The sequence below is a fragment of the Salvia hispanica genome, chromosome 6 (assembly GCF_023119035.1).
Source record: "Salvia hispanica cultivar TCC Black 2014 chromosome 6, UniMelb_Shisp_WGS_1.0, whole genome shotgun sequence".
In the NCBI taxonomy this organism is placed as follows: Eukaryota; Viridiplantae; Streptophyta; class Magnoliopsida; order Lamiales; family Lamiaceae; genus Salvia; species Salvia hispanica.
In genome coordinates this window covers 23,850,005-23,865,439 of record NC_062970.1, presented here as the reverse complement: position 1 = coordinate 23,865,439, position 15,435 = coordinate 23,850,005, and the positions used below count along the sequence as shown (strand labels likewise).

Genomic DNA, 15,435 nt, shown 5'->3' with positions numbered 1-15,435 from the left:
GTCTATTATTGCTCTTGGTTTATATATTTATTAATTAGTTACGTTATGTGATTTCTTAATTTTTTTTTATTTAAGTTACACACCTATTAATTTAAACTAATTAATGTTTTAAATAAGTATGTGTTTTTTGAACATTTATCAATTTAAATAAATAAATTTTGATGTATAATAGTGTAAACAAATCAAATGAGAAATGAAGAAGAAAGAAATTTGATATTCTTTTAATTAAAATAAAATTTAAAGTAATAAATAATAGGAACACTCATGTTGATTATATATGCAAAACTGAAAAAGTAAACAAAGTAGTGAATATGCATTTTTTGTTTGAATATTTGGTGAAAATCATTCATACAAAATTATCAATTCATAAATTTCTTTATCAATAATTCATTGTATTATGAAGTACACATTAATTATTTATAATTTTTATATAATGAAATTATTCCTAATTTTATTTAATTAATTTTAATTAAAAATATTTTAATCTGTGTATCGCACGTTTGTAATACTAGTTTAGAATAACATGCAATTTGATTGAATGAATTCGGCCTTTTACAGATTTTTCAGCGCATTATCAGTTTTTAGAAAAAAAAAATGGCGTTATGTTTTACTCATGTATATGCAAAAAGTAAAGAGCAATGCTAAACAACCAAATTTTGTACAACCAAAATAAAGTTATATTAATAATTTGATGTATTAGTTATATATTAAAATTATAAATATAGTAAGTGGATAAGTTAAAAAGACTTATTAGCCTTTAACCTCATTTTTTATATTTATATTTGAATTTTCTTTCTATTATTTTTAAAATTTGAATTAAAGTAGGCACTAGTTACATATATAATTCTAAAAAAATAAAAAAATTATAAAAAATCATAAATATATAACCACAATATTATGCACTTTCCGTGTACTATATATGTATCTAATATTTTAATTAAATTCATAAATAAACCTATTTTTTATTAAATAAATAAGAATTTGATTGTACAAAATTTGATCACATAGATTTATAAAAAAGTAAAATACCTAACTCCCCAACATTTTCTGACATCCTTAAAAATCAATATTTTAAATTACAATTCCATGAATTCGGCCTTTTACAGATTTTTAAGCGCATTATCAGTTTTTAGAAAAAAAAAATGGCGTTATGTTTTACTCATGTGTATGCTAAAAGTAAAATACCTAACTTCCCAACATTTTCTGACATCCTTAAAAATCAATATTTTAAATTACAATTCCAATATAATCCATTTATATCTATCCACCTAAGTTGCCTATCTCCAAAACCACAATAAAGAAACCTCTCTCCACAGCATTATTTTATCATTTGTTTTCGAGGTGAACAGAGGATACGGGCCCCACCAACCCCACCCCATCCTTGTTCATCTTCTCTCTCTGGAAAAAAAATCCTTCTTTTCTTATCTCTTTCCTTTTCTCTTTCTATAAAGTTGAAATCAGGAATAAAATATAAATGTCAGATAGATAATCTGCAGCCCTTCATCTCGTGGCTCATCCAATCGCCGCCTTACGCTCATTATCATATTCCTCCCCTTCCAAACCCTAATCCCCTCTTTATATATATTACCAATACACCAATATACATACACAATACGCATATATGCGTGATTGTGTGTGCAATTTGGTACTGGATCTTCATTTTCAGATATTGTATGACCAATTTTTATGCTGAGGTAAGCTTCATTTCTGTCCCCCACCCACTCCCCCCCCCTATGAATTGCTTGTTTAATTGGCCCAGATCTGGAATTTATAATGTGCTTTTTTACCAGATTTGTGTAAAAGTCGGAATTTTGGATGTAATTTTCCTATTTTGGGGTTTGATTCACAGATTTATGTTAAGAAATGTGATTTTTCAATAGATCTGTTGTGTTGACTATCCTAAATTTCTGGATTTCATTGATAAAGACGATAATTTGGTTTATCTCATTTAATTAACTTCGACTTGGGATTGATTGAGCTTTCCTGCAGATTTCATTATTGTATATCGACGGATGTGTTTTGGGGGTGTCAAAAGGTTCAATCTTTCTGTATTCTATAAGGCAGAAACAGAAGAATTTGTTGGTTTTTGTGGATTTTGATCCGATCATAGTTATCTGCGATGTCCCTTCTACCCAAGAGCGATTCAATCCACATCAGGGAGGTTTGGGCTGACAACTTGGAAGAAGAATTTAAGTTGATACGAGCGATAGTCGATGAATATCCGTACGTTGCTATGGACACGGAGTTTCCTGGAGTTGTGCTCCGGCCGGTTGGAAATTTCAAGAACTCGAGTGATTACCATTACCAGACATTGAAGGACAATGTTGATCTGCTGAAGCTGATCCAGTTAGGGCTAACCTTCTCGGACGAGAAGGGGAATATGCCGACCTGTGGAACGGACAAGTACTGCATTTGGCAGTTCAATTTCTGCGAGTTCAATCCGGACGAGGATGTCTTTGCGAACGATTCAATTGAATTGCTGCGCCAGTGTGGGATCAACTTTGGGCGGAATAGCGAGAAGGGCATTGATGCGAGACGCTTTGGGGAGCTCCTGATGTCATCCGGGATTGTCTTGAATGATAACGTATACTGGGTGACTTTCCACAGCGGATATGATTTCGGGTACTTGCTGAAGCTCCTGACTTGCCAGAACTTGCCCGAGACACAGGCTGGATTCTTCAGCTTGATCAATATATATTTTCCGGTTCTATATGACATCAAGCATTTGATGAAGTTCTCCAACAGCCTCCACGGTGGGCTGAACAAGCTGGCTGAGCTGTTGGAAGTGGAGAGAGTCGGGGTGTGTCATCAGGCGGGTTCGGATAGCCTGCTCACGTCGTGTACCTTCAGGAAGCTCAAGGAGACGTTCTTTAGCGGCTCTCTGGAGAGGTACTCTGGTGTGTTGTATGGCTTAGGTGCTGAGAATGGACTGAATACATATAGCTGATAGGTGGGAAGGCCAAAAATAAGAAAAGCTAAAAAAATTTCTAAAATGCAGGAGTTGTGCACAGCTTGTTAATGATGCCCACTTTTGTACACTTTTAATGTACTGTAGTTTGTGAGAATGAAAATTTAAAAATTTAATATTTCTTGTTCGTTCTTTCATGATTGCAATTCTGCTCCTCCGGAATCAACCACATTGGCCATGTGCCTACATTGTTCGTTCTTTGGGCTAGTGTTGTGAAAATCGTGCTTGGGGTGTGGGTCTGTCAGGGCGTGGCTGTAGTCGCCCCAGCCACTCTGGGCTGAATGATATTCATGGGGCGAGACAGGGGCGGTTGGGATGGCTGAAGTGCATGCTGGGCGACAGTGGGGCGTCGGCTGTTTCATGCTTAGAATTCCGGCGTGTTTAAAGGTGGCCACGGTTCGAAAACCGCCGGTTCTGGTTCGTCGAAAGCTTGAACCGTAACCGGCCCGGATACCGGTTATCCCGTTCTGGTTTAACCGTCGGTTATCGTCGGTTTCGGTTCCGGTTCGGTTTCGGTTCATTTTTTTTTTAAATCTTAGAGTTATTTAAATCTTAGAGTTATAATTTTTATTGCAATTCTATAGTAAAATCCAAAGAGAATTGATAACGATAACGATAAAGAATTGCAATTTTATTGATTTGAAACTTTGAATGTAAATTTCTATACAATTGCAAGTTACAAAATACAACAATACAAGTACAATTTAAGTAAACAAGTAGAGAGCAATTGAGAGAATGAACCAATGAGGTAGAGAATAGAGAATTGGAGATTAAGAGAGAAATACTTGTTAACACAAGAATGGGGTGAGTAGAAGTGATGAAGAAGGGGGTATTTATAGATGAAAAATGGGGGAAAAACCTGATATTAAAAAAAAATAAAATTGAATTTCATATTTGAAAACGGTCGAAAACTGCCGGTTTTCTGACCGAACCGCCGGTTTGTATGTCAGAAAACCGCCGGTTTCTGACCGAAAACTGGCGGTTTCCGACACCTTTTCAGACCCTACGCTGCAACCCTACACGCCTACGCCTGAACCTAGCCCTGAACCGTCGGGAACCGGCGGTTTTGTGTCAGAAACCGCCGATTTTCCGACACAAACCGGCGGTTTTCCGGCCTTTTTCAGCCCTACGCCTGCAACCCTAGGAACCTACCGGCGACAGCTACATATTCCAGGTTAACCGCTTAACCGGCGGTTCCGAACCGACGGTTACCGCCGGTTCTGGTTTCGTATTTTTGGAACCGTAACCGAACCGTTATAACCGTGAAACCGGATTTCGAACCGGAACCGTCGTCCGGTTCCGGTTCCGACCCGCCGGTTGGGAACCGGCGGTCCGGTTTGGTTTGGCCACCTCTAGGCGTGTTTAATAAGAGTGCCCAGAGTAATCAGCCGCGGCGAGGGGCGGTGGTGCCGCGGGGTATATTGCAAGCGGTTTGATGAGCAGCGGCAGGGGGAGGAACAGCCGCATATACGGCATGGACGGGGTGGTGCCGACAGTCGCACGACGGCCTATTGTGAGCCGCCGAGACCGCCCAGCCAATGACGTCTCGACAAAGTTGTCGAAAATCAGCTGCTGGTTAGCCCCGGCATGGTCACGTCGGATTGTCAGCTGATAATGGATTGGACGAGGGACCGCTGCCGCGTGCTCTGCATGCTCCTGTACTTCCCGCTCCAACTCTTCAACCACCGCGTCAAACGCCTCATCCAACGCGCATTGATACTCGTCGTTATCCATTTTATGAGAGTAGATTTGAGTAAAATTTTAGAATGGAGATTGGAAATGATTGAAAACCATTTTACGAGAGTAGATTTGAGTAAAATTTTAGATTGGAGATTGGAATTGATTGAAAAAAATGAGAGAAATAGGTTGTAATAGAAATAAATTAAGGAAAAAAAAAGACGCGATGCCGCAGCACCGATCCATCCAACAATAGACTGCCGCAGCGCGGCTGACTGTTGCGGCGGTCCTATTTTGGACACTATTATAGGCTCCTACTGACATATTATATACTCCCTCTGTCCCATTAAATATGCAACATTTGCTTTTCGGCACGAGATTTTATGTAGTGTTGTTTTGTGAGATTGAAAAAGAGAGTAAAGTAAGAGAGAAGAAAAAGTAGAGAGAGTATTGTTTTCATTTTTAGAAACATTTCATTTTTAATGAGACAGACAAAAATGGAAAACGTTTCATTTCTAATGAGACAGATGGAGTATTTATTTACAGTCTACCGATAATATTCTGTAGTTATTTATAGTATTATGCTTCTTGGAAATTTCGTACAGGGATTTCTCTATTACTTGAGGCCCGAAGGCACATATCGTTAGGAACTTAAGGACCAAAGAAATTTATAACAAAATCAATGCAACCGTTATACTTATACAGTTATGCTTCTAAGAAATTTATAAAAAAATCAATGCAACCGTTATACTTATACAGATATGCTTCTAAGAAATTTATAAAAAAATTCAATTGCATGCACTACAAATTAGTTTAAGAAACAACAAACACCTACACTTGTATATAAAATATACTCCCTTTGTCTATGAAATACTATCCAAGTTTGACTCGGCACGAGTTTTAAGAAATGTGAAGGAAAGTGAGTTGAAAAGGTTAGTGGAACATGGGTCCCACATTTATATACTCCCTCCGTCCCATAGAACTAGGTCATATTTCTTTTTTCGTCCGTCCCATATAAATAGTCCATATCAATTTATGGTAATCTTTTTTCTTCTTCTCTTTTACTTTATCATTTATGGTTCCACCACTCACAACACAATTTCAACTACTTTTTTCTTTTTTCTCTCTTAGTTTACCAATTACACATTAAAACTCATGTCAACCCCATAAAGCCTATTTCTATGGGACGGAGAGAGTATTAGTTTTATAATAGAATGTAAGTGTAAAAAGTTGGTGAAAGGTGGGGCCGATTTACCAAAAATAGAAAAAAAAAAAAGCAAAGTGGACAAATTTTCACGGACGGACCAAAATGACAAAACTGAACAACATTTCACGGAAGGAGGGATTATATTAAAAATAATGCAGAGATACTAATTCTATTTTTTTAAGTATCGGTCGCCCCGATTCTTGGGTCTCTCGCCCCATCCACCCGCGCCCTAGATTTTGTTGAATCGCTCCGGAGCGCTCCACGCCCCTAACACACTGCTTTAGGCAATGCAGAATGCATGTTGAAGATGATAGTTGCTACGCTTGTATTCTCGATGTCCACCAATCGATTGAATAATGAACCAGTAGGTCTCATATTCCACCAACTTATTTCACTCACATTTTATTATAAAACTAAGTACTACTATATACAAATGGGACCCACATTTAACTAACTTATTCAGTCACTTTTCTTTATATTTCTTAAAACTCGGGCCTAAAGATGGACTCCGCTTATGAGACGGAGGAAGTAGTATGACGCAATATAAACATTAGTAATTAATGACAATAATTCCTTCTTCTAAGGACATCCAAAGCAAAATAGACGTGTTTCAGATTCAATATCTAGCTACTACTATTCCCCAATTTACACAAAAGATTCAATATCTAGCTACTACTATTCCCCAATTTACACAAAAATTAACATCATACAAAGAAGCATACCAATTTCGAGCTTCTAATCTAAGCAATTTGTTTTCAATTATTTGAAAATGTGATTGAGATTGATATGCAATTTGAACTAATTTTGTAGGTTCTTAGAGCATTGGTGTAACTTAGAGAATTTGAGATATGACATTTTGAACTAATTTTCAACTCCAATTCTCTAAATTCAATGAGCTATTAGTGTAACTTAATTTAGTATATTGGGACGGAGGAAGTAGAATGACACAATTTAAACATTAATAATTAATGACAATACTTCCTTCTTCTAAGGACATCCAAAGCAAAATAGATGTGTTTCAGATTCAATATCTAGCTACTACTAGAGGTGTGCATTTGGGTTTCGGTTCAGTTTTTTGCATACACCGAACCAAAACTGAAAAACCGAATTTAGTTCAAAATCCAAACCGAACCGAACCTGAAAAATCGAAATCGAAAAACCAAAAATTGAACTAAATCGAAAAACTGAAATTAATTTAAAAAAATTAAAAAACCAAAAAAAAAACATATATATATTAATATATGTATGTATATATTTTATTTTATATATACTACTAATAAAAAAAATATAAAAAATATAAAATTAATAAAAAATATATTTAATACATATATTATAAAATATATTTAAAGAGTATATAAAATATAGTATTAAAATAATAGAATACATATATAATTCGGTTTTTCAGTTTTTTGGGTATTTTTATCGCCCGGACCGAACCGAAAAACCAAAATTTTTATATTTCTAAAATTGAACCGAACCAAAAAACCGAACCGAATTTTAAAATTTCAGTTTGGTTCGATTCGCATATTCGATTTTCAATTTTTTTGCTCACCCCTAGCTACTACTATTCCCCAATTTACACAAAAATTAACATCATCATAGAAAGAAGTATACCAATTTCGAGCTTCTAATCTAAGCAATTTTTTTTCAATTATTTGAAAATGTGATTGAGATTGATATGCAATTTGAACTAATTTTGTTGGTTCTCAGAGCATTGGTGTAACTTAGAGAATTAAAAATATGACATCTTGTACTAATTTTCAACTCAAATTCTCTAAATTCGATGAGTTATTGGTGTAACTTAGTCTCTCCTTTCCATAATAAGAGAGTTATTTTACTATTTTGGTACGTTTCATAGTAATAGAGTCATTTCTTTTTTTTTTTAAAAGTCAACACATTTTTCCGCACGTACTTTACTCTCTCTTACTTTATTCCCTCTTCATCTCTCTACCTTTTTCATTTTATACTTTACTTTCTCTCTATTTAACTCAACTAACACAATTTTTTATTAATCTCCGTGCCAAAAAGAAACGCCTCCATTACTGTGGAACGGAGGGAGTACTATATTTGGAATTAAATCTCTATCTCATATCTCGTCGTAAAAATATTTCACTCTACTTACTCTACTTAACAACTTCTTCTGAATTACGTGCCACTAAAAGATATGACATCTTGAGTAGAATGGATGGAATACTATTTGTACATAGTATAAGGATAATTATTTTCGAATAATAAAATTTAGTATTATTATGAGAATGCGAGTGACAGAGTGGGTGCACATAAAGTGATTTTCCAAGACTTAACAATAGTCATATATAGTGAAAGCTAAGAGTATCCGGAATAGCGGTCCCGATGGACGTTCGATCGGCGTGCCAGTCATCTGTCTGGGACGTCCGCTATTGCAACGTTTGGGGCAGACACGAACGTCGGCGGCGGACGAGAGGTCGTCAGCGGTTGAGCACGGACGTCAGTCGGGTTGTCCGACGTGACGTCCGCTATTGCGGTGACACGGCAGACATCCCGACAGACATCCCAATATCCAATTTTTTAAAACTCTATATATACGACTCGTATATATAGAGTTAAAAAAAATAAAAAATCGGGACGTCTGCCGGGACGGCCGTTGTGGCACCGCAATGGCGGACGTCCCGACGGATGTCGGCGGATAGCCGCAGATACATAACGTCCGCCAGGGACGTCCGCGTTTGCCTCTCCCGACCCAATGGCGGACATCCCGCGCGGACGCCCGGTACGCCGGTCCGACGTCTGCCGGGACATCCGCCATTGTGGATGCTCAAAGAACCTAATATAGTAAGTACGGCTCGTATATATAGAGTTTTATTCCAAATATAGTAAGTTACACCAATAGCTCATCGAATTTAGAGAATTTGAACTCAAGATGTCATATTTTTGAGTGACACGTGATTTTAGGAGAAATTGTTAAGTAGAGTGAGTAGAGTGAAATATTTTTACGAGGAGATATGAGATAGAGGTTTAATTCCAAATATAGTAAGTTACACCAATATGAAAAAATTGTTCAATCTTGACTTCTCTATCATATTTTTGTCTTATATTTTTTCCTCACCAATGATCTAATACTAGGTTTGTAATTCGGTTGGTTCGGTCCTAACCGACCTGTCAGTTCAGTTAACCGACACCCCAATTTTTTGATTTAAGAACTGGTACCAGAACCAAAATAGAAACAATTCCGGTTAACTGATTTGAATTTTTTTTTAAAAAGTTGTTGGGGTTTGATCCCTAGTCAATGCATGAGAAAAATAGCCAACCCACCACTTATACTACAATGCTCTTTGTTTTCTTATGTTTGCAGAAATAAGATAGTGATAAAATGCAAATTCTATTTATTGTACAAATTCCAAACTTTTCAATACAGTGTCAACACAACATTAGTACAATGTCAAGACTGTGTAAAATTTTAATATTTTGATGTCAACAAAATGTCAATACAATGTCAACACAATATCAACACAATGTCAACACGGTGTCAACCGTTGACACTGTGTTGATATTTTCAGTTGCTATTATTTTTTAATGATCCAGATCATAGTTTAGAATTTGTACAATATTTTGAGTTTGCATTTATTACATTAATGTAGAAATAGTTATATTTATACTATCTCGTATTATAAATTGCAATAAAGTAAAAACAACCTATTAAAACACTAATAAACCTTTTATCAGTAGCAATGATTCACAAGGCCCACAATGTTTAACGAAACACCAATTAAACTTCAAGAACTACCATAATACTATCACCGAACTAAAAACAGAGCCAACCACAAAATTCTCCCCTTTATTTCTTAGTTATTTATGCATAATTTATCCACTACAGTTGGTCAATTTATACCACTCTATCCACCAAAGATGGATACCTTATGTTATTGACAGATTGCTATGTTGAAAGCCTATAAACAATCAAGATATCAAATCATTATCGAATTGAGATGAAATACTGCACAGAAAACATACTACTAATATACATGAAAACAAATCTTGCATCAACTAGCAATAAGGGAGGAAGGAGCCTCTGACTGGTGTACTGGGAAGAAAATTATTACTCCATCTGTTCCATTTAATAGAGTCATTTTATTATTTGGAAAGTTCCAAGTTAACTGAATCATTTCTATTTTTGACAAAAAGTAATCATCTCTCTTATTTAATTCGTTCTTCATCTCTCTTACTTTATTTACCATTCACTTAACACACTATTCTTAATCTCTGTGCCGAAAAAAAAACGACTCAATTAACAAGGAACAGAGCGAGTAATAAAGAGTAATATTTAATTGGTCTATACGGTTATAACCGATAACCGATTGCCGCCTTGCGACAGGAACCGAAACAGAATAGATAACCGACACAGAACCGATTTTTTCGGTTCGGAAAATTGTAATCAAAGAAGTTAATTATCCTATTGATTTGACTGAATCAGAAGTGGAACTGCTTCAACTACTGTTGAAGACTAATAACTTGCTTCACAATTTCAAGAAATTTCACTCAACCTATGCATGGTTGAGGCAGAGCAGATTGGCTTATAAGTATCAACCTCAAATTATGGTTTTAACTTAATGTGCTATTGACAGGATCTTTTATTATTAAACTAACTGATAGGAGACATCAATTTTTTCACCCTTTGAACTAACTGACAATAAAACTGTAAGATTTTTAAATGATACGATTGCAGCTTTTCCCAAATGCTTCCCACAAGATCTTGTGGAATATATGTTGCGATTCTACAACTAAGAAGTAATTTAACTTAATCTTTCACGCCTAAGTGATAGAAATCCATGAGGTCCAATCCTAAAACTAATTGGTGATAGGAGGAGGGTCCATGAGACTTATATACTGATTTCAGTTTTTTTGTATACCGATGTGGGATAGTTCTAATAGTATTTTTTAGTTTCAATTGCCAACACCTTCCCTCAGACCATTCAAGGTGAACCTTGGAGGGGTTGGACATTTTTTTTTTAATCGGTTGGACGATTGGCCCAATTTTTTTTCCGATCAGCTGGACCACTGGCCCAAATTTTAAGCCCAGATATACTGGGTCAGTCATTTTTTTTGGTTTCGGCACAGATATACTGCTGGGTCAGTTAAATTTGACCCATAGTCGGCGACCCGCTCTGATCTGCTTCAGCACTTGAAAGTGCTACCACCTTCTGCTTCTTGCTCCTCCAAGTAACAAGATTTCCCCCTACCATTGTGAAGTACCCTGCCGTGGATTTTCGGTCATTTGGGTTTCCTGCCCAGTCTGCATCGGTAAAACCATTAATCTCCAAGTGCCCATGTTTCTCGAACAATACCCCATGCTCCGCAGTGCCCTTCAAATACTGTACAATACGTAATACGGCTTCCCAATGATCCTCCTATGGTGAGTGCATAAACTGACAGACTATTCCCACGGCATAAGCAATGTTGGGTCTAGTATGAGAGAGATAAATGAGCTTACCTACCAGTCTTTGATATCTCCCCCTGTCTGTGAGCTTCGCCTCTTCGACTATCTGTAGCCCATGATTCTGTATCATTGGGGTATCTGCTGGCTTGCAGTCTATCATGCCCACTTCCGCTAGAAGATCCAGGATATACTTCCTCTGATTAATGAAGATCCCTCTATCTGATCTCAAAACCTCAATTCCCAAAAAATATTTGAGAAGACCTAGGTCCTTCATTTCAAATTCTTTGAACAAGTTCTTTCTCAATTCGCCAATTTCTTCTCCATCATCCCCCGTGATGATTATGTCGTCGACATAGACAATCAGGCATGTGATTTTCCCATCCTTTTTCTTAAGGAACAATGTGTGATCTGAGTTGCTCTGTCTGTAGTCATACTTCTTCATCACTTCAGTGAATCGGCTGAACCAAGCCCTAGGAGACTGCTTTAGTCCATACAACGTCTTCTGGAGCTTGCACACTTCTCTGGGTTGAAAGGTGGAGGAGCCATATAAATGGGCTTAGGTAGTTCTCCATGTAAAAAGGCATTGGTCACGTCGAACTGGTGGAGTGACCAATCCTTGTTTGCGGCGACTGAGAACAAGACTCTCACCGTGTTGATCTTTGCTACTGGGGAAAAAGTCTCTGCATAGTCAACCCCGTATGTCTGAGTGTATCCCTTTGCGACAAGTCGTGCCTTATATATCTCAACTGAGCCATCTGGTCTCCGTTTGATAGTGAACACCCATCTACATCCTACGGCTTTGACCCCTTCTGGCAGCTTCCTCTTCACCCAGGTATTGTTTTTCATGAATGCTTTCATCTCTGTAAATATCGCCTCTCTCCAGTATTTGTGCTTCATTGCTTCCTCAGTAGTCTGTGGAATCTCTTCTTCCTCATAGAGTGGCGCTTCAAATGCACGTGCCATTTTACTCAAATTCCCTTGGACAAAATTTGCAACTCCATATATGCTCTTTGCTCCAATTTTCTAGGAAGAATACTGTTTTGGAGGAATACCCCGAGTACTCCGATATGGGAGAGCATACTTCCCAGTGTCACTATCGACAGTGTTGTCTTCTTCTTCTTCTTCTTCTTCTTCTTCTTCTTCTTCTTCTTCTTCTTCTTCTTCTTCTTCTTCTTCTTCTTCTTCTTCTTCTTCTGTAGTGTTAGTATCAACTACAACATGTTCTTCAGAAATCGGTACGGGGCATACCTGGGATATCGGTTGAGGTTGATCGGGAGGTGGTTGAGTAGACTCTGGTGAAGAGGCGTGCTCGGCGACAGTGACCGCAATGGTCTCTGTTGGTTCCTCAATTAAAGGGCTTGGAGGTGACACAAACCAACTTAGACAGTCCCCATGATTAGTTTCAGGATTTTGCTCCCCCTGACTGCTAAGGTGGTGTGGGTAAAAGAACTCGGTTTCCAGGAAATTGCAGTTTATAGTGGTGATGATTTTTTTAGTATTCGGGTCAAAGCATCGATAACCTTTTTGGTGTACCCCGTATCCCACAAAAACAAATTTGGTAGCACAAGGTGAGAATTCTTTCATGTTTGGGAATATGGGCATAGACAGTGCGACCAAAGACTTTAGGTGGCATACTAAGGGCTTCAGGTATTTTGGCTTGTTGAGAGAGGATATCAAGAGGGGTTTTTTTTTTGAGGATTTTGGTGGGGAGTCGGTTTATGAGGTAAATTGAGGTTGCTACGGCTTCGGGCCAAAGAAAGGTTGAGACTTTAGATTCAAGCATGAGAGCACGAGCCACTTCTAGAATTGTTCTGTTTTTTCTTTCGACTACCCCATTTTGTTCGGGTGTATAGGCACAAGAAGTTTGGTGAACAAGGCCCAACAAAGTCTAAGTCTTTTGCTTAGTAGACCGGTTGTGGGCGTCGTCCACTTTAAGGTAACACGGTCAGATCTATGCAATGCTTTGCAAAAGAAAAAGAAGAATTTCACAACCTAGATAGGCTTTGGCTACCTATCGTGAAAGGTTGCAATGTCAGTCCGCATATTTCTAAGCCTTACTGAAATAAGATGACATTGGTGTGGTATAGCACTGAACGGATCTAACAGCAAGACGTGTCTTTATGCTATCTACTGAAAGACTAGGTCTTGATAAAATACTATTTCTTAATCTACATATGTTAGCATTGAGCATACGGTATTGATTATGCACTACTTTGACTTATCAAATGGTGCGGGTTTTTCGCAACCCAATAATCCTGATATATTGGGTAGTGGTGATTAATATCTAGCGGTGCTAGGATTGCTATTATGTTGAAACGTGCGCGAGGTGAGTCTCGTTTGATAATGTCCTCAAGAGGAGCTCGAACAAGGTTTTATTATTCGGAAAACTGGCCAGTTGGAGTTTTATTACTCTATGAATAATAAATAAATGTTTCTTGCTAAGTCCACTCTTGGAATTAATAAGATATTAATTAATTAAGTCCATAGCAGACATTAATTAATTAATGGACATTTATATCTTAAGCGCGGGAAATAAATAATAAAAGTGGAAACCCGGATTACTTGTAATTTCGGATTTGGATGGGGAGAGTTCAATATTACTTCTGTAGTGGCTGCTCGTAATATTCCAATATAAGCTTGTATTAAATTGTGGGTTCAATTTAATTAGTAAAAAGCTAATTGGGCGAGCCCATATCCAAAACCTTCCATAGATCCCTGTCTGGGCCCAAAAGGAACTTAATATAAATAGGAGAATAAAGGAGACAGAATTATCACAATTTTCATTCTCAAAATTTTCGAAAATTTCGAACTCTCCAGCTGTGGAGGATTTCGAATTCTTCTCCTTTTCCCAAAAGGATTTCTTCTGTCTTCTTTATTCGAGTCCTAGTATTTTGATAAGATCAGCCCACCCTGATATCGAGATACAGTTCGGGAACCAGAGAGAAGATCCGTGGTCTAGTATTGAAGATCATCACGTGGAGAAGGCGCGAGCAATCGACGATTCTTTGGAGAATCAAATCGGTAACTCTAAACCGTAGAATTCATGTTTTAGGATTTACTTTCTTTGAGCATGAATTATTTGCGTTCTAGCATGCAATTATCTGTTTAACATGTGAATTGATTAATCGCATAATCGGTCAAATAGATCCGTATCTGATTTATTTGTTTTGTACAAGTCTTCCGCTGTGCAAGGGGCACCAAACCCCATCAATTGGTATCAGAGCCAATTTTTGGCTCTGATTATGTGGATTAATTTCATGTTATGTGAATTGCTTGAATGCATGTCTATATTCGTCGTGGTTTTGTCTAACGATGAATTATGTATGCTACGTGAATTAATTATGTTAATGAATTGATGAGTAATTAATTCAAGATACGTAATGGTTAAACCTATGTAATGGTTACGTTGACTTCAACACATATGGTATCATTACTTGATCAATTATATTTGCCTTACGTGAATTTGAATTCCAAGTCGGCAAATCAAGAATTGTTGCGATTGCGACATCAAGAATCCGTCGCACCGCAGCTGCGGAGAATTGCTGCGGAGAGGTGTCGACGCAGCAGCGTCGGAGATCACCGGGCAGCAGCGCCGGCGGCTGCAGAGACGACGTCGACAGCAGCTCCGGAGGAGCGACGTCGATGCAGCAGCGTCGGAGACGTCAGGCTCGGAGAGCTCGCGAGACGAGTGGGAGCCCAGCAGCGGCTGCGGTTCAGTGGGAGTACGACGACGCAAGATTAGAGTTTCCATATGCGTGATGTCGTTTTGTCTCGTCTCACGACTTCGCTTTCCAAATTTAGATTAGGATTTCCAAATCCTTGGATTCAATTTTGGAAATAATTCAAGATTAATTTAGAAATAAGATTTGAATATATCTTTTGTGGATTTTATATATTATATAAGATTTGATTTTGTATTAAATCATGGATTAATTATAGATTTTATCCTTATTTTATGGATTTGTAGGGATTTAATTCCTAGATGAATCCTAGTTAAATTTGGATAATGACAATCTAATTTTTATTTATATCCTATGGATTAATGTGGATTTATCCCTAGACAAATCCTAGTTGGATTTAGATAATGATAATATTATTTTATTCTTATCCTATGAGTTTATATGAATTTATTCATAGATAAATTCTAGATGGATTTGGATAGTGATAATA

General features: G+C 37.3%; 1 protein-coding gene across 1 annotated transcript; it reads left to right on the top strand.

Moving 5' to 3' along the window:
- The first annotated feature begins 1,465 nt into the window (after positions 1-1,465).
- Positions 1,466-3,086, top strand: LOC125196050 (probable CCR4-associated factor 1 homolog 6). Its single transcript, XM_048094408.1, has 2 exons — positions 1,466-1,694; positions 1,990-3,086. Exon 2 carries the CDS (start codon positions 2,120-2,122, stop codon positions 2,945-2,947), a length of 828 nt encoding a protein of 275 aa, XP_047950365.1. The 5' UTR covers positions 1,466-1,694; positions 1,990-2,119; the 3' UTR covers positions 2,948-3,086.
- Positions 3,087-15,435: the final 12,349 nt, after the last annotated feature.

Excerpts from the sequence above, each read along its gene's own strand:
- LOC125196050 (XM_048094408.1), top strand. The coding sequence starts at position 2,120 with ATGTCCCTTCTACCCAAGAGCGATTCAATCCACATCAGGGAGGTTTGG.